General features: G+C 37.0%; 3 protein-coding genes across 3 annotated transcripts; all 3 read right to left on the reverse strand.

The window, feature by feature from the left end:
* Positions 1-2,501, reverse strand: LOC133869496 (CASP-like protein 2B1). The gene is made up of 3 exons (XM_062306520.1): positions 1,862-2,501; positions 1,643-1,775; positions 1-392 (listed from the first exon to the last, which is right to left on the reverse strand). The coding sequence occupies exons 1-3, from the start codon at positions 2,083-2,085 to the stop codon at positions 141-143; spliced, it is 609 nt and encodes a 202-aa protein (XP_062162504.1). The 5' UTR covers positions 2,086-2,501; the 3' UTR covers positions 1-140.
* Positions 2,502-6,470: 3,969 nt separating this feature from the next.
* Positions 6,471-8,095, reverse strand: LOC133869498 (glucan endo-1,3-beta-glucosidase 4-like). Its single transcript, XM_062306521.1, has 3 exons — positions 7,962-8,095; positions 7,530-7,781; positions 6,471-6,700 (listed from the first exon to the last, which is right to left on the reverse strand). Exons 1-3 carry the CDS (start codon positions 8,026-8,028, stop codon positions 6,666-6,668), a joined length of 354 nt encoding a protein of 117 aa, XP_062162505.1. The 5' UTR covers positions 8,029-8,095; the 3' UTR covers positions 6,471-6,665.
* An 8,286-nt stretch (positions 8,096-16,381) lies between these two features.
* LOC133868173 (calcium-transporting ATPase 12, plasma membrane-type-like) lies at positions 16,382-25,692 on the reverse strand. The gene is made up of 5 exons (XM_062304995.1): positions 25,515-25,692; positions 25,364-25,413; positions 23,516-23,665; positions 20,323-22,197; positions 16,382-16,897 (listed from the first exon to the last, which is right to left on the reverse strand). The coding sequence occupies exons 1-5, from the start codon at positions 25,690-25,692 to the stop codon at positions 16,382-16,384; spliced, it is 2,769 nt and encodes a 922-aa protein (XP_062160979.1).
* Between the last annotated feature and the right edge of the window lie 1,913 nt (positions 25,693-27,605).

The following is a 27,605-nucleotide window of genomic DNA, read 5'->3' on the forward strand; positions in this document are numbered from 1 at the left end:
TATCACAAGGCTCACTTTTTAATCATCATCATACATAGAACACTTAGAAATTACAAAACCCATGAGCTCAAGAGCCGAGGGCAGAGTGCAGAGAGCAGAGAGGTCGGTCAATTAGTTACAACAGAGAGGTCTTAAAACGCCTACCACCTTGCGCAGCTCTTGGCTTTGTTCCCACCATACAGGCGGAAGAGACTGAAAGCAGACATGCAAGACAGTACCACCATGCTAAGGCTAACAAATACTGCACTCGCTATTCCCTCTCCAACTTGGTTACAGAACTTCCCATACATATTGCATATCTTCATCCACTGCACTTCTGGCTGCCCCAACTTTGCAAACACCGCTGATTGTGCCGCGGCAGCCACTGCGGCCAGGGTCACATATGCCATTACCTGCCCAAACAAGTTAACATCAGCTGAAACGCTATAATAAGAACACATTGGGCTTTTTCTGTCCACATCAGCCGCGGCCTAGAACATATATATTATAAGTTGCTGCGGTCAAGTACAGTACTCAAATGCATTTATGATATCACATTCTCTGATTTATGATGACAAGTTGTGGATTATTTTTTTGCCTGAAAAGTCGACATGCAGTGGAAGAGGAGGGAAGGTCCACAGCTTCTTATCACCTAGCTAGTCAGGTCTGTCAGAGTCAGAATTACAAACTTGGAAGTTCATCAATTGAGTTCATATATAGTTCATATTGCAAGGCTCCATTTATTTCACATTTCAAATGTTATACTGAAAGGGTCTGGTCAGATGTGTCCAGACGATCACATATGGCCTTATTGTGCTGATAATTTTATATAAGGGCACCTCCCTGACTGCAAGAATTAATGTATAGCAGGTGGGTTATGACGGAGACAAAAAGAGACACATGCAGGCACATGGTCCGAGAGAAGGCAAACCATGCTTATACTATTTGCAAAATGGCACGCATGCAACTGGTATTGACAAGTGTTTCGACCTATTAAACAAAACAAGACAATGGAGCCCTGTCTACCTAGTATACATTCAATTTTATTTCGATATTCATTTTTCAAATGACCCTAAAAAGATTTAATTACTTTTTGAGATAAATAGTTAAATTTAATTTTGTTTGATTGAGATTCATCGTTTGTCACAGCTACCACAATGATAAAAGCACAAATCTAGCATGCAATTTAACACAGTTTTTCTTTCAAACTAACTAAAAATGCATGTCATTCTCATGCATGTGTTCTAACTCTGTTCTTTTACTCTGTAAAAATGTGCATGCGTGCTCTAGGAACAGATTTCTCGTTGGATGTCAATTTATGAGACAGGGTCCGAGCCAGTTCAAAGGATCCATAAAGGAAAAGGAAAGAGATGATCTTAGATGGTTCAAATCCTATACCAATATGCTGTTTGTCAATATGGGTAATAGGTGTACACTGTACAGAAAGAAAGCCTACTTATAATATGAAGCATATTAATGTCAAAGGTACAAATAAAGTATGGGCGGTGGCCCTAGCTAGGCTTTTCATGCATGCCATGTGAACAAAGAGAAAAGATATTAAGTGTACAATATTCTACTCCAAAAAAAAAAAAAAGAAAGTGTACAATATTTTTTATTTTGATAAAGTAAAAGGGTCAAAAAAAAAATCTAGAATGCAATGAACCTGATCACCAGAGAAGATGGCCCAGGCTAAGGGCTTGCTGAAAAGCAAATTTCCTCTAACCATGCTCACAACACATCGCAGCACCTGCAGCAAAGAGTAGGCAGCAGCTATCCCATTGGCTACCACCAAAAACCTGCATAAATGAAAATTGGTCACAAAATCAGGAACAATTAAACCTTAAACATCAGGCTGAGGGAGAGGGATGGTTTGAGATCTTACACAAGAGCTTTCATGTCTGTAAATCGAGCTTTCTTCTGAACTGAGAAGATCTCTTTGACCTGGGTGTCAGTCCCCACAAGAACAGCTGCAAGAACTCCTAAAGCACAAATCACACACCTCAACACCAGCTCTGCCACCCGCACGCTCCTATCCACTAGCTTCACATTTGTGGCATGATACACTGGAACATTCCCGGGACTAACACCCACGCCCAAATAACTCATCCTTCCCAAGATCCACACTCGAAAGAGAAGAAGAAAAAGATAGTACAGAGTAGAGAGCAAGAGGCAAGGCAAGTCTCACACCCACACAAAGCCTCAACAATAAACTTCCACTACTTAAATACACACACTGACACGCAGAAACTAAACTTGTACGTTCCTGTCTCTTCTTAACTCCTTTGTATTTGCTCGGCCTGCCAAATGGTCAAAGCTCGAGGCTGTACAAATGAATGACCTGCGTAGACAAAGGACACCGCTTCCTATACATAAAAGTGGGCATTCAATGGGGCTTGGCTTTCACCCTTTCACACGTCTTCTGCATTTAAGGAGTTTTTTCTTTTTCTTTTTCATTTTCTGCATTTAGGGTTTTTTTTTTTCTTTTGTGGAAAGAGGGAACGGTTTCTTGTCCCAAGAAAGAGTCAGATAAGGTGAGGAGGGCCTTAAATCCTCTCATCTCTCATTAAATGGAGGTGTGCTGAAATTTCATGATGAAAAATGCTGCATTTTTAAATATTTTTTTTAAAAAAAATTAAAATTGGGCCATTAAATAGTATGTTACAATTTTACATATCCAGTAATAATAAGTATTTTATTATATTATTTAAATTATATATTGACAAATGTTGTAGTCTTTATTGTTGTTGTTAGTGCGAATATATGTAATAACATTTTAGAAAACTGGATGAAAGCCAAAACAAAGGCAAATAGGGGAAAAATCTGATGAAAAATGCTATTTAGTATTTTTTTTTTATTATTCTCTTTCATTTTTTCAAAATTAATAATTTGATTTGATTTTCAACATGTGAATATTACAAATTTGATATAAATTATATATATTTAATAGTTGATTTTAAAGGAAAAAAAATGAGAGAAATATGAAAAAATAGTAAATAGCAAATTTCAAAGCCGATGAAGGAATGATTAAAGTGGTTCATTTTGATATTGATTTGGCCATTGTGGTGGACTGGTGGGCCATTCGAGTGGTAGGTTATGCGTTCGTGTTCACACGTTAGCATGATGAAGTGCGACCATTTAGACCGACCGTCTTTGTCTTCGCCAGTCCCACCGCCGGCCACGCGCTTTCTTAAAAACTGATCATGAAGCATAAACCGAGCAACCCTAACACTGGTCTGAAAATATATTTACATTTGTTATTTGTTTATGCGACCGCAGTGTTGAGGTCAAATTTCGAATGTGATACGTGTCAGCTCCTGAGGTCTTCGGATTCCGAACGATTAGAGCAAAAGCCTTGGAACGATTTTCTCTAAGTCCTGCAAAACAAAAGGACCGGCGGGGTTTCCGGCCAAATCCCCTCCGACGATCAAATTAGTATGGGTCCAAAGTATGGAGGATGAAAAATCTTTTTTTGATTGGATAACCTGGAAATGTTTTTCTCACACTCTTTTATTTCCTTGTTTGTTCCTTATTGTCCCCCTTTTCTCCTTAGTCCGTACGACCATTTATTACTCTGAGATACTCATCTTTTCCTCATTAATGCCCTTCGGCCGTCCCAGATGGTCATCTCACGCCGTAGTTTATGCTTTCCTGGATGGCGGCGGTTGTCCTTGACCAACTGGACCACTGCTTTTTTATGAAGTGATTTCCCCATTAATGCCTTCATTTAATGTTTCACTGTTCCTCATTTCCTCTCCGGACTCTCCGTGTTATTGCTGTTGGGCTCTGCGCTTGTCCGGGGTCACCAAAAGCTCTTTTTTTTTTTTTTTTTAATTTATATAAATTTCCCTAACACGTAGTTAGAAAAAAAAAAAAATTCACATTCGCATTCTCTTTATATATATAATTAAATTCACTAAAATGACTTCATTTTGGATTTAGTAAGTTTAAGACTTTTGAATTATGTTAAGTTTTTTTTACTATCATCTCAAAGTCATACCTCATTGCATTTATTTTTTATTTTTATTTTCTTTGGTAATTTAAATCTTAATTAATCTATAAGACAATGATCATCTATGACTGATAATCGCAAATTGTATAACAAGTTAAATCTTAATTTATTTAAGCTTGCATATAGTAATAACTGCATGATTTAATCTTGCATATAGCAATTTAAAACGTTCATTACTTCATATGAGAATAGTGGATAATAACCGCATTTAATAATCGCAATAACCGCGTGGATACAGATAGTAATTATATAATGCGGGTGTAGATGCGAAAATCTAAAAGTGATAACCGCATTTTGTGAATGCAGATATTACTAATAACCGCATCCACATCCGCATTTTCACCTCTACCTAGTACCCACCTTGCATTTTCTGTTCAGGTTTTGACGAGACATGTGTATAAGACTATATAAGTTAACAATAATTCAACCCGTTTAATTAAATGAATCAGATTCCTTAACTCTAATCCACTAATTTCATGCAAGGTTCACATCAAATTTACAGGTCATCTAAAAAATTAACAGTCCCACTTGCAATTCCTCTATTCGGTTGAGCCATTGTTCCGGCAAACGAGCTTAAATGAAAGTTGCTCACAATTGCCTACTAAATTGCATAAAGATAGACAATTGTACATGATCATAATCCTTCCTAGCTATGATGATCTTTTTTATTAGCAAAGACTCCATAGTAGCCGTTTAATTTCAGCTTTAGATAGTCCATAGCTTAGCTTACCCGTGTAAAGCATACGAACCCACTAGTAGTCGGCAACAAAGCATTTGAGTAAACTTTGCTCAAAACAAAAGGCAACCAAATTATCCCCAAGTCAGCGAATTGATCAATTAACTCCTTTTTAACATTATCCAATTACATTATGAGTGGAAATGATTATTATATATATCCCGTAATTTAATTTTAATTTTAATTTTTTGAATTCGACAAGAGGGGTCTTGGGACATGTGGTTGGTTGGTAGAGATGGCAAAGGGGATTGATAAATGATAAGCCATAATGGAAAATTTAATGAGTTTCGGGGTTTGAGGAGTCACTGTCACTCCGGCACTTGTTTCGGGCGAATCTCGATCTGTATGTGAGCAATACGATAGCATGGCGTCTCTCATCTATATCTCCTGATCTCCAGGCCATCTCCACGGTATGCATGGCTATCTATGGATATGAAAGGGATGATACTTCCAATCTTCTTTTATTGCATATGATATGGATCGATCAACACATTTAAGAGAGGTGATATGAACCGTCCTCTTGCAGGCTATATTTTTATTAAAAAAAAAAATGTAAATATAATAAAAAAGTGTTATCAAATGAGACTTCTTTTTTTTTTTTTTTTTTTTTTTTTTTTTTTTTTATATATATATTTGATTTTTTGTTTTTTTATTAAAAAGAACCTGTTTCGTCCCCCAAAAATCATTTCCCCACCTTTAAACTTATGAGATGGCCATTTGTTTCTTTTTCCTTTTATATATATTTTCCTTTTATCTTTCAAATAGAGTTTTCATTCGAGCTGGTTTGGAAGAATTCTTTCAATTTAATCTATTAAATTAATATTTATCTTTACAACATATAACTAATCTTATATGCATTTTAATAGATTGCACTGAAGAAATTTCTTCCGGCGCAGCTTAAAAGAAAACGTTGTCCTTTATCTTCTCCTTCATTAAGCTTTGTTTATTTCGGCGTAAAATAATTTTTTGAAAATAACTTTTTGTATTTTTTAGTGTTTTGGTGCGATCGAAAATAATGGAAAGCTTCTTTAATATTTGGAAAATGGTTTTCATTTTTTAATATCATAAACCGTTTTCTGAGTTTCAGCTTCTTATTTTCACACGCATTCTCTCTTCCAGTTTATTTTCTGCCTCTGCCGAAAGTCGCCGGATTCCGTTTGCCAGATGCAGCTGAAGTTCGCCAGAAGTTGCCGGTCGTTTTTGGTCGTCATCGGCCATTGCCCGCTATAATTATTTTCCATATGAGCCAAACATTGCAAAATATTTTCAGCTAAAATCATTTTCTTGTAAAATGATTTAGCTGAAAATCTTTTCAACAAAAAATATTTTATGTCGAAACTTAGTGAAATGATTGAGGGGGGACCTTTAATCGTCTCCCCTCACCTCCTTTTGTATAAAAAATTCAATTTTATTAAAAAATAAAATAAAAATAAAAAATGTACTTTTTAAATAAAATTGAATTTTTTTTTATACAAAAGGGGGTAAGGGGTGACGGTTAAAGGTCCTCCTCAATCATTTCTTTGAAACTAATATAGCCTAAGTTCATTTTAAGATATTTTTTAGTTTTTTTAATCAATAAGTTAAAAAAAAAAAAAAAAAAATAGGGAACTTTTCAATTGCTTAGATTTGTTTTTTTTTTTTTTTTTTTTTTTTTTTTAAAAAAAGGGTATGGAAGTTGTTCAATTTGTTAATTGTTGCCAAAGGAGAGAGAGAGAGAGAGAGAGAGAGAGAGAGAGAGAGAGTGAATTTTACAGCAATTACTTGATGAATTCATTCAAGGAAGGTATCAAACTTGCATGCATTATGGCACACGTCACCAAAGATGATGACATTTGCCATTTCATATAGAAAAATGCTATTTGCATCTCACATGGGGTGAGTCTCATACACTGAAACCCACCCTCGTGTGAGGGAATATTATCCTTTTGTTGTGCACTTCATTCAAAGAAGATGTTCAAACTTGCATGAATTATGACCTGCCACCAAAGATAAAGGAGATAAGATGATGGCCTTTTCCATTATATATATATGCTATCAAAACCCAGATATATTCTATCACATCGCCATCTCATTGTTGGTAAGACAACCTATTTGACTGAAATATAAATTAAATTAGGTTCGAATTCAGATTTTTTTTTTTTTTTTGTCTCACATCATCTTAAATCACAAATTATTAAAAAAAAACACTAATTATTAAAAAAAACTAAAACAATTAGAAAATGATAAATTCAATTAATATTCTAATCCTATAAAGAAAGTTTTAGGATTGCATATGAACAAGGCCCTCGTCCACCGAAAAAGGGATAAGGATCTCCAATTTGGGTAACACATGAATGTGAGCTAAGGTTTGAGTAGTAGCCGGAGAGTCTAAAATTTATTTATATAAGCTTTTTCACAATGTATTACCTAAACATTCGGACAACAAATTACTGAAGATTTTCGTCTAACATAGATGATGACAGACCATTCAAAAGCAAATTATTTCTGCATAGACTCTCCCTTGTATTCTCAACTTCTGTCATATGGATCTGTGTTTAACTGATTGAAAAGCAATATTTTACATTCATTTTGATGTCACAAAGATCTATTTCAAAAAATTCTGAGAAAAATTGTTGGTCATCTAACATCATTCAGCAGATCGACTTGAACATCTACAATGAACATGAAAAGGAATATTTCTTTTTCTTTCTTCTTTTAGCGAAGCAAGTCCAATTAAGAAGTTAATTAAATAGCAACAAAAGAGAAATCCAATTAATTAATAATCTAAGTCGAAATGATTTATGCAGGATCTTTTAAGCATCTTACTTGGGTCAAGATCAGTGATCATTGCAGCTGAGTTAAAATAGCAAGTAGCTCCTTTGTTCTTGAACTTCTGATAATAGTTGTTGAAGGCATAAGAGGCATGGTCCCTTATTGTGTTTGGTAAGTAGCAAGCCTTGTTTACTTGTATTTTGCTGCAATCCGCACCTCCTATTCCACAAGCCCAGTCGAGCGCTTTCACCAGTTCATCATCTGGGGTCTGCTCATCAGCTATGCACCATCCCTCAAATTGCCCATCTTACCATTACCAAACAAAGTCAGAATTAAATGATTTAACGTAAAACCAGAGCAGAGGTTATGAAACATAGAGATTGAGATGTATTAACAGGACTCCAACAAGCAACACAAAAACATGAATCGTTTTGCTTCTTTACAAAAAGCAAAACGCAAGCATTGGAATTTGGATAGTGATTCTACCAGAGGTTTGAAGAGTTAGTGTCAAGAGGAGCAGAGCTAGAAGATTTCTTGGCAACGGAGACGACATTGTTCTCTGGAAGATGCTGCAGTCTGCAGGTGGTTCAATCTATATCCTGGGAACTAGACATTCACTTCACATCCATTAGTTAGTCCTACATATATATGAAGTAACTTTAAGATTATCAAAGAAATTCTCAGCTTTCAAGAAAGCTGAGATTCCATTATTCTCTATGCATTTCTTCAATGTCACGCAAAAACATTTAGACTAGCTTTCTTTAAAATTAGATCTAATACACCATGATCCAAATACAATTGGGCCTAAAAACATGAGCCCCGTGAGTTAGACGGATCGGTTCATTAATCATGCCGGCACTAAAGAAAGGCGTATTTCAAGAGATCATTGCCTCGCCACATCAGTATAATGAGTAATGCTACATATCATCCCCTTGTCCTCCTTTTATCCTTCTAAAATTGATGTGACTCTTAAAATTATCATTGAATTTATGATAGATCATTATTGGATTTTGATCTAATGGTAATTTTAAGAGCCACATCAATTTTGGGGGGACAAAAAGAAGACAAATAGATGATATGTAGCATTTCTCTATTATAATTGTCACATATTATTCCATTAGAGAATTGGGTAATTAACAACGGCAGCTTGTTAGGGCAAGGATGCGTTTTCGTTACCCTCTTAAGCCCATACTCGACCCGAAGATGACACATGACAATGAACTTCACTACAGAACATAGATCAACCAAGAAGTAACCCCCAGAAACTATATTACTTTGATTTTCTCCTTTCATACTTTTTCTCTAAGAAATTCTTACTGACTTAAGCATTGATTGTATCCCGCCGGTGACCCTTACAAGTTTCTGAGAGCTTGCTGCTATTGTCCTCCTGAGTGCATTTTCGGTCGGGGGTGCGATCAACTACATGTACCTGTGGCTGTAATATTTTCATAGGAAATTTTATTACATTTGATTGGTCTTCGTACGAAAAGGTCAAAAAGAAGTCATACAAATCTATGGTCAGCATGAAAGCGTCCAGATGACCCATTTGCCGAGGAAACTGAAAGGGAAAAGGCAAGTGCTCACTTTAAAGGTCCACGAATCCGAATTGCTGTCTAACGTGAGTGCATCTTGCTTTTGTTTTTTCCTCTTTTTTTTTTTTTTTTTTTTTTTTTGTTTTTTGTTTTTTGTTTTTTTGTGGAGAAATAAAAATAATTTTTATTTAATATATAAAAATTTTAGGAAACATGCCGTGTTTCGTTACGTGATTCATTAATGTAGACATTATTCCTCATCCTTTTGCCACGTGATTTATACTATTATATATATATATAGATAATTTGTTTTAATTATAATTATTTTATTAAAAGCTTTTAGAAACTCAAGATATTATTTAATTAAAACTCTATTATAAACAATTCTGGAGAAACATCTAATTTTGAATTAGTACTGCAATAACAATTATTTTCAAATCAAATACCAATTAACCCGTCGTCGCATCTCATTCAATCTCACATATATATTTTTTTAGTAAAGTTTTTCTCTCAATTAGGGTTGAGAAATTTTTCTTCAACTCTATTTATTAAATTGACGTTTATTTTTTGAACGGACTTCTATATTATGAAAATCACATGCTCTATTACAAATATATGTAAATATTATATATTTTAAAAGCAAATATCAATTTAATTTTGACGATATTTTTTTTCCATTTGAATTTAGACAAGATATGCAAGTTTAATAGCCAGGAGTAGGAGGCCCATGACCGTTGCCCAGGAATTTGGATCATCTGGACTTGAAACCAACGGGAGAGGATCAGTTACCGTTGGCCGGATTCCGTGTAACTTGTCAGTTGTCATAAACAAAAACAACTAATTGTTCTCAAGGAGTAGTTTAATCGGCTGGGAACCACGCCTCATGAAGCAGAGGTCACTAGTTTGAATTCCCTCATCCCCTTTCTTGCATGGACATGTCAAAAAAAGGAAAAAAGAAGACGAAGACAACCAATTGCTTCAAGTGAAGCGACCTATTCTTGTCGTTTTAACTGGAGACTCTACGACAAAGAGTATTATAACATGGTGTACTTGGTCCTAACTATATATATATCCCCAGAGGCTTCAATCAATTAATCTGTGGTCATTTTGACCTGGGTTGTCTATTTTAATCACAATACAAGCTGCTAATTAATCAGCAAACAAAATTAGATTGCGCTTTGGCCTTTAAACCATGTAGTTAAATAAATAGTGATTTGAAAGTGCAATTTAAAAAAAAAAAGAGTTCAAGCATTTTGTAAATTTGTGATTTGATCTTTAAAATCGTAGTTTAACATTTAAAATCGTACGTTTTTTTTTTTTTAAAAAAAATCAACTTATTTTCCGCAATTTGAAAACATAAGTAGATTTCTATACGTTTTCAAACCTCAATTTCTTGAAAACGCAGTCTTAAAAGATACATTTTCTGCAATTTTGCTTAAAATTGTACTTTTAACCTACACAATTGCATGGCCAAATGGATTTTAACAATTTGTTCTTATTATTAATTGACACAAACTAATTAACCATTCACCGGCTTCTTTCAAAAGGCAAGGTCTAACAAGTGAATATTTAATTAAAATAAGAAATAAATAATAAAAATAAGGCTCAAATTTAAGACCTTAACTTTTATACCATGTTAAATCATCACTTATTCTAAAAACTTAAATAGATAAGGGATAACTAATTTAATTATTCCATTAATATTTTACCACTTCTCATACATATGTATAGACTTCAGAAATATTATTCATGTAACTGATCAGCATCACCAAAATATTTCAACAGAGCTACAATTTATGCCCGCTCGACGTCTTGGCTTTTAGCCTATATAATGATACAGGAGTTATAGACTGAAAACCTTGGACAGACAGCTTCATGGAAAAACACGATTAAGGCAAGAACATGTCTTATAGTACTAATAATATGGCAACTCAACCAATATTACATGACCGGAATTAAAGAGCTAGTATATATGTGGTCGTTTACAGATGAAGAGAAGTATCAACTTTAGAGTGATCAGACTCAGAGTCGTTGAATTCGAAGGATCTGTGATCTGTGTGGCGCCATGAGTTCACGACGAGTGGGGTCTCGCTGACAGAATAGTCTGCCGGCCGTCTGCTCTGAGATGGAGGCGAAACAGAGAGGGAAACTTGTGGAGGTGACCTTGGTGGGATGATGAGCTCAGAGTGGAAAAATAACCTCGATGGCTGTTCGTTAGGCATGGAGGGATAGAGATTGAGCTGTTTAGGTTCGGCGAGCATTCTGATGAGTTCTCTTTCCTCTCTCATTTCTTTCACTCTTTGCAGCTGCCTGAACCTCTCTTGCAAGAGAGCAATGGAGGAGGAGGAATGAATGACAGAGGAATCCTGCTCTTCCCTACCCATTTGAGAAAGTAGCTTCTTAAGGAGTTCTGAATAGCTTTAGGCATACATATATATATATAGGCAATTGGGTATTGTAAAGATCGTTCTTTTGAATTAAATTTAAGCGAGTGTAGTTGTTCGATAAATTTTAAATGATTTGGAAAAGGAATGAGAATCGGCAGCTAGGCTGCAAAGTCCAAAGAGAAGAGGTTGTGTGGCCAAATCTAAGGAGGTTGTTTGTAGTGTACGAGAGGAGAGAGGCAACAGCATTGCTAAAGAAGAAAAGGGTTTTGAGAAAAGTCCAAGAGAATGTTGAAACTAGCTCATGGAAGGGTGTGTTTGGAGGAATATTAAGTTGGATGATATCCGCTGTCAGCTTGTCCCAAAAAGGCCTCTTAATTAGCTTAGGAGGTGATGGAGATAGCCTTTTTTGGGTGGCCTTTAGGTGCATGGATATCAAATCCTAAAAGTAATATTTCTCTTTCAAATTCTCCCTCTATTTAATTTTTCTCTCTGTTAAAGCAGAATAGGTGGGGGTAGTCCGAGAGGAAAAAGACAAAGGGTAAGAAGGGAGAAATATAATCTTGGGAAGTCATCATGCTTTGATTGAACAATAATGTATGACAAAGACAAACATACCAACATTCGCTCTCTCTGTCTCTCTCAATATAGGTTTTGTCTTGGGGTTTTTGGCTGGGAATGGCATGCAGAGATGAAAGCTGCAGATGCTACTGTAGCTGTATTGGATGCTTCTTTTGCGCAGCACAAGCGCCCCTCCCCCCGCACCCAAAACTCTATTATTTTCTTCCAACTCTTCGAAGTTTGAAAGACGGGTTGAGAAGACATGTTTACATTGATTGATAGATAGAGAGAGAGGGCGTGCAATTAAAAATCTCCATTTTATCCATTTGCATTGGGTATAGAAATGCCCAGTTTAAGGGATCGGAGTGGCATGGCCTGAATTAAAATTATATGTACGTGTAGCTTTGTAAGATGCGTACGTAGGAAAAAAAGTTTTAGTAACAAAACAAGTGTGTGGTATTTTAATATAAGCGCCGACAACTAAGCTTAATTTGGTATAAGACTAATTTTTTGTAGTGGTCGAACAACTAGAGGCCGGGCTTCAAAGGATTAAAGATCAAGCTTCTGAGAGGCTCGGTCGCAAGGCCAGGGCGATCGAACAAAGTTCGTACGAGACTTAATAATTGACCTTTACAAGATACCCTCCAAGAGTCCAGGTCGTAATTCTGGTTGAAGACAATTCGCACAAAAATATTTCAAAAGGAGCCACAGAGATGTCCTGCACAAATACAAATCAAAGCCGTTGTGAGTGAGTATGTGCATGCAACACCTGGGAATAAAAATATCCAAGCAGATCGAGTGGCACAAAAGGAAAGGGTACTAGCTAGCTAGAATCAAATTTACTTAACATATTGTTAAAAACAAATAGACGTGGTTTGCTAAATTTAGTTCAATGTTGCAACCGATTATCTGTTTTAGAAGCCAACAAGCAAATGAGGCTTGAGCTGCTATTTCATCATGAGATGCGTTTGCCCATGTGGTGCCTCGTAACTGGTAAGTGAGGATAGCAAGCAAGCGGCTAGCTAGCGCCTTGTCTGCATGCGTCTGGATGTATGGGTGCCTTTGGCATGAGCAAGATGGTTCTTTTTTATTAAATTCTATCGCTTTCTATCGGTTTTAAGTTTTTGAGATAACTAGTGATTTAACATGATATCAGAACTAAAGGTCTTAATCGAGTTTGAATCTTAACTCCATCATTTATCTCTCATTTCAATTAAATATTCTACTTGTTTAAACTTATTAAAATGGAGTTTAAGCCCATACGTGAGAAATAATATTAAAATATTAATTAAATGATTACATTTATATCTTCCTATCGACTTAAATTTTTGAAATAAACGGCAATTTAATATTACATAGTAGGTAGAGAGATAGAGTTGACGCTAGAAAGAACTTGTGACTTCTTTTGTGGATGTATAACTAAGTGTGGAAACATTGATAAGCCACCGATTGACTAATATTCCGTCAAATGGATATTGTTGATGAACCTCAAATCTGCACGGCTAGTTTCATGTTAAGGGGACTGGCCGGCTTAGAGGTCTGCCAGAGGGAGGCAACAAGGAAGAGTCTGGAAGACCTCCCCTGCATAAGTCAGTAAAGATTTAGGCAAAACCAAAAATAAAAAAAATAATAATAATAATAAAAAAATCTCTTATTTCTTGAGAAGAAGTTAAATTAGAGTATCTTTCGAATGAATGAATAAAGTGTTTACCTTTTCTTTCTTTTTTTCTTTGTACAGTCCTACCATGTGTCTCCCTTTGACTAGGTTGCGTACTTGTAGTTAGTTCATGGGGTAGATCACCGGCGTTGACAACAGGTATTCTTGATAGAGATATGATACATTGCCAACCTAAAACACAATTTTTAACCATCTTTATCCACGTGACAACTTTTATTTTATTTTTTTTAAAAAAAAAACCCTAAAACTAGCTAAGAGACCATTTAATCAAAAATTATGTGTTGAGATGACTTTGTATCATATCTCTTCGACTCTTTCTTGATAACCTCTCTTTTGTTGTGGCCAGGTGGTATTAAATGCCAACTGTCCTTGTGACGAAGTATAGTGGTGCTCCTATATATTTTCCATATTGGGTTGCCTAGAAAATTGATAAAAACATATTGTTTTACCCCCTTTTTAGGTGGGAGGAAAGATTGGGTGCCACACACCCTATTATAACCTTTTGTAGCTTCCAAAATGGAGTTGATCAATGCGTGGAATTGGCTTCCTAGACCAGGGCTAGCTATAAGAGGTAAAATTCAGGGGAGATATTAATTTTTGTTGCAGTGGAGGGTGTAAAATCAATGAGAAATGCTAGAATATCTTTTAATGTTCTCTTAGTGTTCTCCTGTAATGACATAGATGTAATAAAAAATTATATCTATGTTCTTTTGGATGGCATAAATGTAATTTTTTAATAAAAAAAATTACATTTATACCATTCCAAAAAAACACCAGGAGAACACAAGGAGATGCTCTAGCATTCTTCAAAATCAATAATTAACCAATGTTAACCGAAAGGAATTTGAAATTCATGATAAATTATTATTATTTTTAACTATATTTTACATCAAAACAAATTGAGCATTACTGAAATTAAATTCACCAGAAAAAGAAAAACACATATATCTTAAAGAAATTTTTTGAATTATGTTTTAATGCTCTTACCTTGCGACATCTACACCTTTGTAGAGAAAAAGCTACAATAAAAAAAGAAAATTACTTGTAAATCACTCCTAACAAGAAAAGGAATTACTTCCTTAATTACTAGTTTTATTACTTGCATAATATTTTATTTATTGCTTAATCTTACTTGTAGATTAACTCTAATATGTTAATTTTGTGTTGCGTTTGTATTAGATTTACGGGTCGTATAAAATTTTCATCATTTATGTCGTGTGTTAGATTCAGATCGTATTGAGATATAGGTATAAGATTATATAGATTAACTCTAATCCAACCCATTTAATTAAACAGATCGATTAGGCTCTTTAAGACTATATAAGTCAACCCTAAATCAACATATTTAATTAAACGAATTAGACCCCTCAATCCTAATTATTTAAAATTTTATATTGAATTCATATCAAATTTATAAATCGTATTAAAAATTATCAATCCTATAACCCACCGGCAAATGATATTGGTTACTTTGACAAAGTAAACGAAGCCAGTCCATCATGTAGCCGAATTCAGCCCATGAGGCATAAAGCTATTACAAAAGCCGAACTCGGCCCAAAGCTATTAAGCTATTACATAAAACAAATCTTTGAAGTCGGATCTTTTTAATAGGACGAAAGGTTTGGCGTCAATAAGTCGCATGCACTATCTACCACTCGTACACACACGACGCGTACGACGTTAAGTCAATAAGTCTCGTCTTCTTCAACTGAAGTCAAGCTCTGCAGCTACTCTTTAGAGAGAGAGAGAGAGAGAGAGAGAGTAGGACCGTAGGGGGTTGCCAGTGAAGTACCGTTCGACGACTTATACACAGTGGCCAGTGTGCCAATCAATCCCCAGGTAATGTCATTTGTATCCTCTGCTTCTCTTTGATTCTGAACTGCTCTTTCTTTCTGTATGCTTTCCATTTCACAAACTTTCCATTGCAATTAATGGTTCTGAACTTATAACAACATTCGAAAGCTAGAGTTAATAGAAGGTAAGAAAACCTGCTAACATGGAAGAATCATCAAAGAAGAAAAATTAGAACAATCAAAGAAAACCAAATGCTGGAAAAGTCATCTAAATTTAATAAACAGATCAAATCGTGGTGTTTCCCAAATTAAAAACTTCCCAATCTACTCTGCAGCTAGCGGATAGTGTTAATTGTGTCAATATTCTCTCTAAACTATCCAAAAAAAAATTAAAATTATTAAGGTCTCCAAGGCCAACAAAAAGAAAAAAAAAAATGACCATAAAAAAATTCAATAAGACAAAAATATCCTTATAAATTCAAAAAAATTAAATTAAAAATAAAAAAAAAACCAAGGGGGTGGCCCTGGTTTTCAAATTTTTCGTTTTTTTTTAAATTTTTTTTTTATATATATAATTTTATGAAATAATATTTTTGTCATTAGTGAATATTGACATGTTTTTATAATTTATAAGAGATATTGACGTAATTAGTAATTTGAAAGAAAATTGACAATAAAATAATAATTTAAAATGGGTATGTATACTTTTTACAAATAAATTCGTGTACATTGCTCCTCGCAGGACAATATAATAGAGAAACAAAAACAAGCATATAGAAGTTGGTACAAGTTACAGTATTTATTTGATATGTACAAAGGCCAGTAATACATACTTACTTCAGTAATATATTTGATATGTACAATACAAAAGGCAAGTTACAGTATTTGCTAGGAATTTGGACAACTGCAAATTACTGAAAGTACTTAAGATCCCAATCCTTTCTACATGCATGCCCCACTAAGATGGGAGAGGAGGACTGGAAACATTGATGAGTGGCAGGTCAACATTAGAAGTAGATTCTGAGGGAGAAGACGGTATCATGTTAATGGCTCCCGCATGTGAGACTAATGGTCCAGTGAACCAATCCATGATGCATCCTGATGTCCATTTTGTAGCCCAATCGGCTGCCAATAAAGTCATCCCAAGTAGAAGACAGACGAACCACTGCACCCAATTCAAATTTCCATTCCCTATAAGGATATGTGCAGTCTCAATAAAAGCCACCTGGAGCACCAGAATAACACCCACAGCCACCCAAAACCAGGGGTTACGATGAATGCCCCTAAACACATTCTTCTTCTCCAGCTCCCTTGCGTTGACTATGTTAAATACTTGGCAGAGAACAAAACTGTTAAAGATAATGGTTTCACTAACCTTCTTGCTGATGCCCATGATAGCCTGCCCTTTAATTTGGAAGAGCACTGAGATGGCAGTCTGACATAGAGCTTGACTGGCAATGTTTCTCCACATAGCCTTGTTAGGAAATAAGTCCTATTTCCCAGGACCCGTGAGAAGCGAAAAAATTAAGAAGACAAGGGAGAAATTAAATCAACCACAAATGACACAAAGATTTAAGTGGTTCCCTCAAACCGAGGTACATCCACTGTAGGAGACGCAGAGAAAATTCACTATTTAAATTGGTTACAGGGAGAAAATCACTCAAAGCCCAAAGCCCCAATACACCCAGATTTCACTCACTTGTGTATTGTTGTACGACACATCAAGAAGAGAAAACCTCTATTTCTTTTACTTTGTACCGCACACCAAGAAGGATAAACTTTCCTACTTTGCTTCTTTTTCCCCATTAGTTTGGTTGGCCATGTGCTTCTTATATAGGAAAGAAGCAACCACAACTTCTTCCACAAGAAGGCTCCACCATCTACCATTTTCCACTCAATGATGTTATCCACCATTTTCCACTCAATGATGTTGTCCACCATTTTCCACTCAATGATGTTATCCACCATTTTCCACTCAATATGTTGTCCACCATTTTCCACTCAATGATGTTATCCACCATTTTCCACTCAATGATGTTGTCCACCATTTTCCACTATAATCATGAATGGGCTCTCCACCATGACTTAACAAAATCAAGTCAAAACCTAACAATCTCCCACTTGACTTAATTTTCATCAAGTCCCGAATTTTCTCAAGATGTCTCCTCCACTTGTCTTCAAGCTCGAAGACCAACTGAAGCTGCACACAACTTCAGTTCCTCAATAGTTACACTTTTCTGCAACTTTGAAGCCCAGCTGACAGCTGTACCACATAGGATAATTACAAACCCTGTAGTACCTTTCCTGCTATCAACAATATCCGCTAGATCAGCATTCACATAACCCTGCAGCGTCAAATCTGCACCTGTGAAACAAAGGGATATATCTGAAGTTCCTCTCAGATATTGTGCAATCCATTTGACTGCCAATCTTGCCTTATAGCTCTTGCTACCATCATATTCACCCTTCATTCTGAACACCCATTTGTTGAACAAAGCCTTCTTAACTGCTGGCAACTCTGTCAGCTCCCAGGTCTTGTTAGTCAATAATGAGTCCATCTCATCTTTCATTGCTAACTCCCACTTGATTGGATCTTCAACCTGCAAGGCTTCAACAAACGTCCCTGGCTTACCGCCATCAGTCAATAAAATATGAAACAGGGAGGGTGAATAACGCTGTGGAGGTCTAACATTTCTGAGAGACCTACTGACAGCCACTGTCGGTGTACCCTGTTCAATTTGCTGATCTGCTGCATCAACATCTAGACCATTTTCCTTTTCTGAATTCCTTCTTCGAGCAGCTGCGCCTTTAGGAATTCCATCTAGGTTGATAAATTCAGGCTTTTCAGCCTCAGATTCTATATGTGCTGGCTTTACACTAGAATCATATTTATACACAACATTCTCATTAAAAGTAACATTCCTACTTTTAATTATTTCCCGGTTTTGATCATCCCAAAACCTATACCTGAATGCCACATCTCTAATGTTTGTAGTCATATAGAGAGTACCTGTTTTGTGTCCCTGAGCCAAAATCCTGGCTCCAATGCTGACCTTCCACTTACCGCCATGAAAGTTAGTGGAGTGTCATTCATCATCAAGTTGTCCCACTGAGATCAGGTTCTTCTTCAGCTCTAGGACATGCCTGACCTTCTGCAGCTTCCATACCGAGTCATTATGGACTCTTATGCGAACATCACCCATGCCCACAATATCCAGTGCCGATCCGTCAGCCAGGTACACCTTCCCGAAATCTCCAGCAACATAGTTTTCGAGAATTTCACGGATCGCTGTGGTATGAACCGAGGTCCCTGAGTCCAAAACCCAGGAGTCAAGAGGACTATCAACAGAGAGAAGTAGAGCATCATACACTTCTTCTGTCACCACGACGTTTGCAGAATCGTCGTTAGCCTTCTTCTTCTTTAATTCTCTGCAATTCTTCTTGTAGTGGCCTGTCTTGCCACAGTTCCAACACTCAGGTTGTCGCCCAAACTTGGATTTGCTTCTGTCCTTTCTGGAGTTAGATCTGCCATTCCCAGAGTTCCTTTCTTGACCTCTGCCCCTTTCTTCAAGGTTTAAGGCTGCACCAGAACCGGAGGTTTCACCAGCATCATTCCTGCGGACCTCCTCACCAAGAACCAAATCCCTGACATCTTCATAGCTTAGTTTACTCTTACCTGCAGAGTTACTCACAGCCATTCTCATGGCTTCCCAGCTATTTGGCAAAGACGCCAAGACGATCAACGCGCGAATCTCATCATCAAAATCAATTTCCACCGAGGATAGTTGATTTGTGATGGTGTTGAATTCATTTAGATGTCGCGCCACCGAAGCTCCTTCCGCCATCTTCAGGTTGAACAGTTTCTTCATCAGGTGCACCTTGTTGTTAGCCGACGGCTTCTCGTACATGCTTGACAAAGCCGCCATTAGACCAGCTGTGGTCTTCTCCTTTACAACGTTGTGCGCCACTGATTTTGACAATAATAACCTGATAACTGCCAGGGCCTTACGATCAAGCAGGGCCCACTCGTCATCATACATGTCGTCAGGTTGTTTTCCCAAAAGCGGTTGATGGAGATCCTTCCCATAAAGGATATCTTCAATCTGCACTTTCCAGTACCCAAAATCTGTGCCATTGAATTTTTCGATTACCATCCTCCCTTCTTCTCCTGCCATCGCTCCCACCCAAACCAAACCTTGGCTCTAACCAAGAAAAATGGCTCTGATACCAGTTGTTAGGAAATAAGTCCTATTTCCCAGGACCCGTGAGAAGCGAAAAAATTAAGAAGACAAGGGAGAAATTAAATCAACCACAAATGACACAAAGATTTAAGTGGTTCCCTCAAACCGAGGTACATCCACTGTAGGAGACGCAGAGAAAATTCACTATTTAAATTGGTTACAGGGAGAAAATCACTCAAAGCCCAAAGCCCCAATACACCCAGATTTCACTCACTTGTGTATTGTTGTACGACACATCAAGAAAAGAAAACCTCTCTTTCTTTTACTTTGTACCGCACACCAAGAAGGATAAACTTTCCTACTTTGCTTCTTTTTCCCCATTAGTTTGGTTGGCCATGTGCTTCTTATATAGGAAAGAAGCAACCACAACTTCTTCCACAAGAAGGCTCCACCATCTACCATTTTCCACTCAATGATGTTATCCACCATTTTCCACTCAATGATGTTGTCCACCATTTTCCACTCAATGATGTTGTCCACCATTTTCCACTCAATGATGTTGTCCACCATTTTCCACTCAATGATGTTGTCCACCATTTTCCACTCAATGATGTTATCCACCATTTTCCACTCAATGATGTTGTCCACCATTTTCCACTATAATCATGAATGGGCTCTCCACCATGACTTAACAAAATCAAGTCAAAACCTAACAAGCCTTGGTGATCAGCGGTTCGGTTTGTCTCAGTGGTAGCTTGTCCATCAGTTTCTCTGTTGGTGGCTCTGTCACTAATGCAAGACCACCTAGAAAGGTCGAAACCCAGTTAGCCCATAGCAATTGGATTAACGAAATTGGAGAATATCCAAAAGATAAGGTTGTGATGCTGGGTATCAACAGCCCTGCAATAGTCATGGCGAGCTCAAATTGGATATACTTGCGAATATTTTCATAGGCACATCTCCCGCACTTCACAATGGTGACCAAGAAACTGAAGTTACCATTCGTGATGATGATGTCAGAAGTTTCTCTGGCCATTTCACTGCTATAACTCTCCATCACAAGCCCCACGTCAGCTTCTTTCAATGCTGGAATCTCATTTGTTTTGCCCCCAACCATTGCTACTCTATTGCCTTTTTCCTTCAAACACTGCACCAGAAGGAGCTTATCAGCTGGAGAGCAGCTTTCCATCACCATGATATCATTTACTTTACTCCTCCTCTCTTCGTCGCTGTAAGTTCGAAAGTTTTCACCTTCAAGCACCAATCCATTTGACTCGAGAGCTATGGATTCCAACCATGGCACTTTATCATCTGAAACCAGTATGACGTTAACTCCAGCATTTTTCAAACCTTCTATTGCTTTGTTTGTCTCTGTCCAGCCCGTGTCAAATAGTACTGCGCGTCGGTTTAGTGTTAGCCATGCATCTTTGTCAATGCAGATAGTTGAGACCGAAAGCATGGTGAGCCAAGCCAAAGGTTTTTGCGCCAAGGCCTTGTCAGACAGCATCTTCTTCCGCCAATAGTCAATGTAGCGCGAGATTACATAAGGTATTCCTCCCTTTACTCCAAGCAGCGACATAGTAAGTGTGGCTATTAAGGTAATGAACTTGCCATTTGACTTCATGAAAATTCCGCTGATCGCATCCATTATTGGAATTGGTTTCCCCTTGAGCTGTGGGAGCTTAGATTTAACATCTTCATCTCCAAGCTTCAAACGGAGAAACAATACTAAAAGGATGAGGATAGGGATTAGAAGGCCAATAATATGTAATACAACATTCACTTTGTCAAGTTCCGCTGGTAAAGGGGTCATGCCAGGGGCTCGGGTAACCTGACTCATCAACTGACCCAATGTTGTATCCGTGCCCACTGATGTAACCAGCATGCCACCAGATCCGCCAGTCACATTTGCACCATAGGAAAGAAATGGCTTATTAGCATCACTAGTGGAACAATGATCCAGTTCCAGTAATTCTTCTAAGGGTTCACCTTTGCACCTTTGGACCGGAGGCTCCCTCCCGAGGGGCACTATGTGATCACCTTCGACTAAAATATCAGAGCTTGACACTTCCTTTTCGTGTCCCCCTCTCTTGATCACTACAAATTTTCGAGGCATTTCCAATGGGTTTTGTTTTCCTGACATATTCTGCGAAAGGTGGAGCTTTAAGTAGTTTTGTACCACAATCACGATGATAACAGCAATTGTGATGACCCCGTAGAGAAAACCATCGGTCATACCGTCGAAACCAAAGAAAAGTGACAGCCCTGCAGCCAGGACTAGAAGCCAAACGGTATAATCATTGCTAGCTTTTAGGAGACGTGTAAAGAAGCCCGGTTCAGGACTCTGTGTTAGGGATACTGCGCTGGCTTGCTCATCGCTAGGGAGTTCGTTCTGATCTAAATCAGGACCCAAAGACTCTGCAATTCCTTGAACGCCTCCAAAATTCTGTAAGGAATCCAAACTCTTCTCCGCTGCAATCTTGGCAGCGTGGGCTTGTTGGAGTTTTGCATCATCCGAATCCATATTTATGAAAACACGAGGTAATGCTGAAGAGACTTCCATTTCCACGATTGGCAGTACTGTTTGTGGGTTCTGCAATTTAAAAAAGAAAAGAAAAAGAAAACTGATAAGAAATGGGGTTCAAATCTTGAAAGAGACACATTCGATATGTAACGATACACCCCAACGACACAATATTATCTGTTTTTGGCTCTTCCAAACCAGACATCTCATGAGGTCACCAATCTTAGTACTATTTTCGCAGCACGCTTAAGTACTGCGGAGTTCTGATAGGTTCATGATCATCACAGCTTTAAAACATATTGTGTCAAGAAAGGTGCATGTGTTTTTACATATAAGCACATTTACATTCTCAGGCAATGTGAGACATCACAATCACCCCTCTTGGGACCCAGCGTCTCCACTGGCGACCCTCATGGGCATTCCAAGAAGATTGCCAGCGGGGACGCTGGGCCCCAAGAGAGGGGTAATTGTGACGTCCTACACCGCCTAGGAATGAGGATGTGTTTATATCTATATTCACACACTTCTTGTCATAACGTGTTTTAAAGCCGTGGTAACCATGAACCTATCAGAACTTTGCAGTTAAGTGTACTTCTGCGATAGTAGTACCAAGATGGGTGACCTCCTGAGAAATCTAGTTCGAAAGAGCCAAAAGCAGACAATATTGTGTCGTTGGGGTGGGTTGTTACACGATGCGTCTATAAATCTTTCTTTTACTTCTCAAATACAAGTTGTTTAATTTCACACAGCTCTTAATTATGATTTTTTTTTCCTTTCTCATGAAAAGAAATATTAGCTTCAAACGCAAGTTATTGTACATGAAACTATTAAAGTGTCCCACATCGTTAAAAGATATATGACCTAAGCACTTTATAAGCCATGAACATCCCTTATCTCTCAAGATGTCTTTTGAGAGTGAGTAAGGCCCATAGATTTTTACATGGTATCAAAGTAGATTCCTTGGACAATGATGAGCCTTTTCCTCCCGATATTAAACACGTGTTTGGATGAAGTTGCTACATGTGAGGGGGCGCATTAAAGTATCATACATCGGCAAAAAATATATGACTTAAATACTTTATAAGCTATAGACGCCTCTCTTCTCTCAAGACATCTTTTGAGAGTGAGTAAGGCACGAATACTTTTACATGTACTTTTACAGAAGCATCACATTAAATGCTTCAATAAGCAAACACAACCAAGCCCAGGTTACCGGCCTCTAAAAGGAAACTATGTATTCAAAACCAGTAACTTCTGATCAGAACCGGCGGAAAAATTGACCATGTTTGGAACGACCAACCAAACTATAAGTGTAAACTCAAGACCAACCAAAGTTGCACTATCATGCAACAAAGAAACTAATCCTAGGGAGACGATTAAAACTTACTGCTTCTGTTTCATCCAAGCTGGAGGAAGTGGATGATGAGTCTCTGTCAAAATCAAGAGAACCCTCCTGATCAGCTTTATCTGCCATGGATATGTGATTAGACTCGACGTCCCCATCCTTGACGGAGCTCGTAGTTAACATGTGGGCTAGCTATAGGAGTTATGCAGATATAGTATATCAAAACCAAATAGATCAATCAGTACTAACAAAAAAAAATTAGTGCCGCAGAAGGCCAAAAATAGAGTGAAGAACATAAAGAGAAGTTGATTCAAATAAAGAAATGCTGAAAGGAATTACCTGATGATTGAGAATCAATGAATCTCTCTGTCTCTCTGCTCTTCTGGCAATGGCCTATTTAAGGTTAATAAGGCTATAGCCCCCGTTAACTCATCATTGTTGATAGCTTCCTTTCTCTTAGTTTCACTATATATATATGCATTGCACCCTACCATGCACCAATTTTTCTCTTGCATGGGGCTTGGTAGCTAGATAGCTTCCTTCTAGAAGTTCCCTGACTTTTTTCAGTCAGAGAACTTCTAGAAGGCTTTCAGTAGATTGGCAGCAAAATACACTGAAAATAGATTCTTTATATTCAAATACCCTAGTTAAGAGATGGCACATTTTAAAATTTTTAGACTCTTAATATTATAAAGTTATTTAATTATAATCCTGTTAAACTATTTGATGAAACTGGTCATCTCTCTACCCGTAATTTCTTTTACATTAAACTTGTGTTGTTGCTAATTTTGTTAATGGCTTTTTTTTTCTTTTTTTTCTTTTTTCTTTTTTTTTGTGAGAATAGAAAATAAAAATTTCCGTCCTTTACTCTCCTTCTTATATTTATATATTTTTTCTATATATGGTAGTCCATGAATTAGGCATGAAGTAAGAAGAATCTCAATATTGTCTTGTTTGGCAAAGGCATATACATAACAGAATAATGGGTTGTTAATTTTGAAATTAGTAAAAAGTAATGATGTGATATAAAGTTAATAAAAAAGTGAAAAAATTTTGTATTGTAGTGAATTTTTTTATTTGAACAGTAATAAAAAAATTATTAATGTAATATAAAAAGTGAAAAAAAATAAAAATATTTTGATATTAATTGTTACTGAAAAATGTAAAAATAAAATTAAAAAAACATGAACAATATCATCCATTACTATATATCTACGGTCCCTTTCTTTGCCTAACAATCCCATAGAACCTTGGTGAGCAAGTTACATTTTATTTTGCCAGTAGTACTCCAAGTGGGCTAGAAAAATGGAGGAATGATAGGTGAAGATTGCTTCTAGCTTCTTGTTGATAATGTGGGCACGTTCTTGTAGCACTATTTTAATAGAAATGTTCCTCTTGTACTTCTGTTGTTTCATCCACATCTTTTTTCTTTTTCTTTTTTTTTTTTAAAAATAATAATTTCAAAAAATTCCCATAAAATGAATGGGAACCAGAAATAGAGAAGTGCTAACAGAGGAGTGCTTACGCCCCAAAGATACTTTACGTACACGATAATCATAGGGACGAAGATTTGTTCACTTCTTTTGACCACTTAAAAAGAAGCGTAAAAGATGTGTCATTCACAGGCTTACATGTTATTTGTCTGTTTCTGCAGTTGTAAACTACGTACTGCCGTCACTTGCATTCCGTCACGGTATGTTTGGTTACGGAATTTTGAAAACAACATATAATTTTGATTTTTTTTTTAAAAAAATAAATTATATTTTATTCAATTTTTTCTAAACAAATTATATTTTATTCAATTTTTTCTAAAAAGTCAAACCTCGAAATTTACAAACAGAATAAGAATTCAATTCTGATTTTAAAAATTCAATACTCAAACGCACTTACTCGTGCTAACATGGCGATTGCAGTAAACGGACTTTCTCGAATTGGAATCCCTTCAAGTTTTAAAAAATATGAGATTTTCAAATTTCGAAATCGTGGTCGGTTGTTGCATCCGAAGGCCACAATTTTGCAGATTAACCCAACCCTAATTAACCAGCTTTTTTAAAAATAAATAAATCAATCAAAATCAGAACGACAATTGCCAGTTTCTCTTTCGAAATTTTCATTTCGCCCCACTTTTCTCTCTTCCCCAAATTCGTTCCCTCCCCCCTCTCCCTCCAAGCGGCGCTGGCCACCGTACCACCAAGTAGTATAGCTGCCGCCACCGCCATCCAATGCCTCCACCCACCATCCGGCCAATCTCTCTCAAGTCTCAACCTCACGCGGTTTGGTCATCTCCGCCCACTGAACGACACCCACCCACCACGACAATACCGGTCTGTTTTTCTTTTGATTCTTTCTTATTTTTTGGGTTCACTCATATGGGTTTTGCTTGGGTTCACCAAGTGTTTTTTTTTTTTTTGGGGGGGGGGGGGGGGGGGGGTGGGGGAATATATAGAAGGGATATATAGATATATAGAAAGTTACAAATGATCTTTTTAAATCTGCATTGTGCTCTGTTTCTTTCTTGCTTTATAGGTTTAGACTGAGCTTTGATCGAAGGTGGGTTCTCTCTTTTTCATCTATCAGAACCTTATTTCACCGTTTCTCCTTCACGGTTCTCTTAACCTAACCCTGCATTTTGCCTCTGTTAGTTTTGATGTTTCTCAAGTTTGATTTTTTCATTTGTTGCCTATGTAGCTTCAGTGATTGGGTGTTTATTTATTTAACTTTTTTGAAGTTTCATTATTTTTAGTAACAATCTGTGTACTTTTTCTTTTTCATGGAGTTGTTTACTTTCTTGGGAATTTCTGAGTAGCATTGAAGCTCATAGTGTTTTCATTTTAGTCTCTGCTTAGTGATGGATTTCTTTGGTGATAAGTGGGATGAGGAATGCTCTACCATTGGAGACAAAGGAGAAATCAGTTTTATTGATTATGGGGATGACAAATCTGTATATAGTTACAACACAATTGAAGAGGGTCCTATTGTTATTTCTGCCCCATTTGCTCTCGTGGGGGGAAAGCCTCAATCAGTAACCGTAGGAGAAACTGCTGCAGTTCTTGATGCAATTCTGTGATGCAGTTCTTGAAAACAGGGTCTCCCCAAGCACTTTTGTGATGCACATTTGCCTAAGCATGATACCAAAATTGTTTTGGAAGATGAAGGTGGGGAAGAATTTGAAACAAAATATCTTTGGGTAAAGGTGGGACTAAGTGCTGGATGGAGAGGGTTTTCTATCGCTCACAAGTTTCTGGTGGGAGATATCGTGATTTTCCATTTAGTCAAGCCTTCCAAGTTTAAGGTGGTCATTTGAACCTTCTTGTTGTTGCTTATAGCTTACCTTGCGCCCAAAATCCTTGAGCGCTTATAGGAAATACTGTTTACATTGCTTGGTGTTGATTATTTCATCAAAGTACCTAATTTATTTTTAAGTGAAGGACAACCATTCTGCAGAAACTGAAAAGGACCAAAGAGTTGGCTTAATCAATTATTTTGTAATTTTTTCCTTAACAAATAACTCTCCTAAAGGCCTTATCCACTTCTTTCCTCTTTCAATTTACTTAGCAAAAAAAAAAATTCCTAAAGGGCTTTTGTCTAATGAAGGTTTTCTCTTTCCAATGCATGTTGATTAAAAGGATATAGTTTATTTTTTTATTTTTATTTTTATTTTTTTTATTTTTTTGAACGTAAAAGCCTTCTTCATTGCCGGAACAAGCGCCCGGAAAACATCCAAATAGTTACAAAGAACAGAACAAATACATAGAAAAGAAGACAATTACGGCCGCCCGAAGGCGAAGAGAAACCAAGACCGAAGGCGGAGAGAAGCGGCTATAGGTAAAGAACCTCTAACCACAAAGACAGGGGAAACTCTAGCTTAAAGCAGCTACCGGAAACCGGTAGACTGTGAATCAAGAGAAGAATTTACAATCATGTGTAATTCTGATGTAATTATCATTAAAAATCGGGATGCTGTGGCTCCCCAAAATCATTATGATAATTGCGACTTCATTAACATCTAACAACTTTATAGATGCCCCCTTAATAGCCCCAGGAATATAACAAACTAATACCTAAATGGGGTAAACAGCATTTTCCAAGATGCAACCAGGTGAGTTCCCAGGAAAGTGAGGGGGGTCACTTG

This window comes from Alnus glutinosa, chromosome 5 (genome assembly GCF_958979055.1).
Source record: "Alnus glutinosa chromosome 5, dhAlnGlut1.1, whole genome shotgun sequence".
NCBI classification, from domain to species: Eukaryota; Viridiplantae; Streptophyta; class Magnoliopsida; order Fagales; family Betulaceae; genus Alnus; species Alnus glutinosa.

Coding starts and splice junctions, on each gene's coding strand:
- LOC133869498 (XM_062306521.1), bottom strand. CDS start 8,028: ATGTCGTCTCCGTTGCCAAGAAATCTTCTAGCTCTGCTCCTCTTGACA. Junction 7,782..7,961: donor ACTAACTCTTCAAACCTCTG/GTAGAATCACTA, acceptor GGTAATGGTAAG/ATGGGCAATTTGAGGGATGG. Junction 6,701..7,529: donor GATCACTGATCTTGACCCAA/GTAAGATGCTTA, acceptor CTTTGGTGGCAG/GTCATAATTCATGCAAGTTT.
- LOC133868173 (XM_062304995.1), bottom strand. CDS start 25,692: ATGGCGGTGGCGGCAGCTATACTACTTGGTGGTACGGTGGCCAGCGCC. Junction 22,198..23,515: donor GCTTGGATGAAACAGAAGCA/GTAAGTTTTAAT, acceptor TTTAAATTGCAG/AACCCACAAACAGTACTGCC. Junction 16,898..20,322: donor CCGAACCGCTGATCACCAAG/GCTTGTTAGGTT, acceptor TTTCCTAACAAG/GCTATGTGGAGAAACATTGC.
- LOC133869496 (XM_062306520.1), bottom strand. CDS start 2,085: ATGAGTTATTTGGGCGTGGGTGTTAGTCCCGGGAATGTTCCAGTGTAT. Junction 1,776..1,861: donor ACAGACATGAAAGCTCTTGT/GTAAGATCTCAA, acceptor TCATTTATGCAG/GTTTTTGGTGGTAGCCAATG. Junction 393..1,642: donor CCATCTTCTCTGGTGATCAG/GTTCATTGCATT, acceptor TTGTTTGGGCAG/GTAATGGCATATGTGACCCT.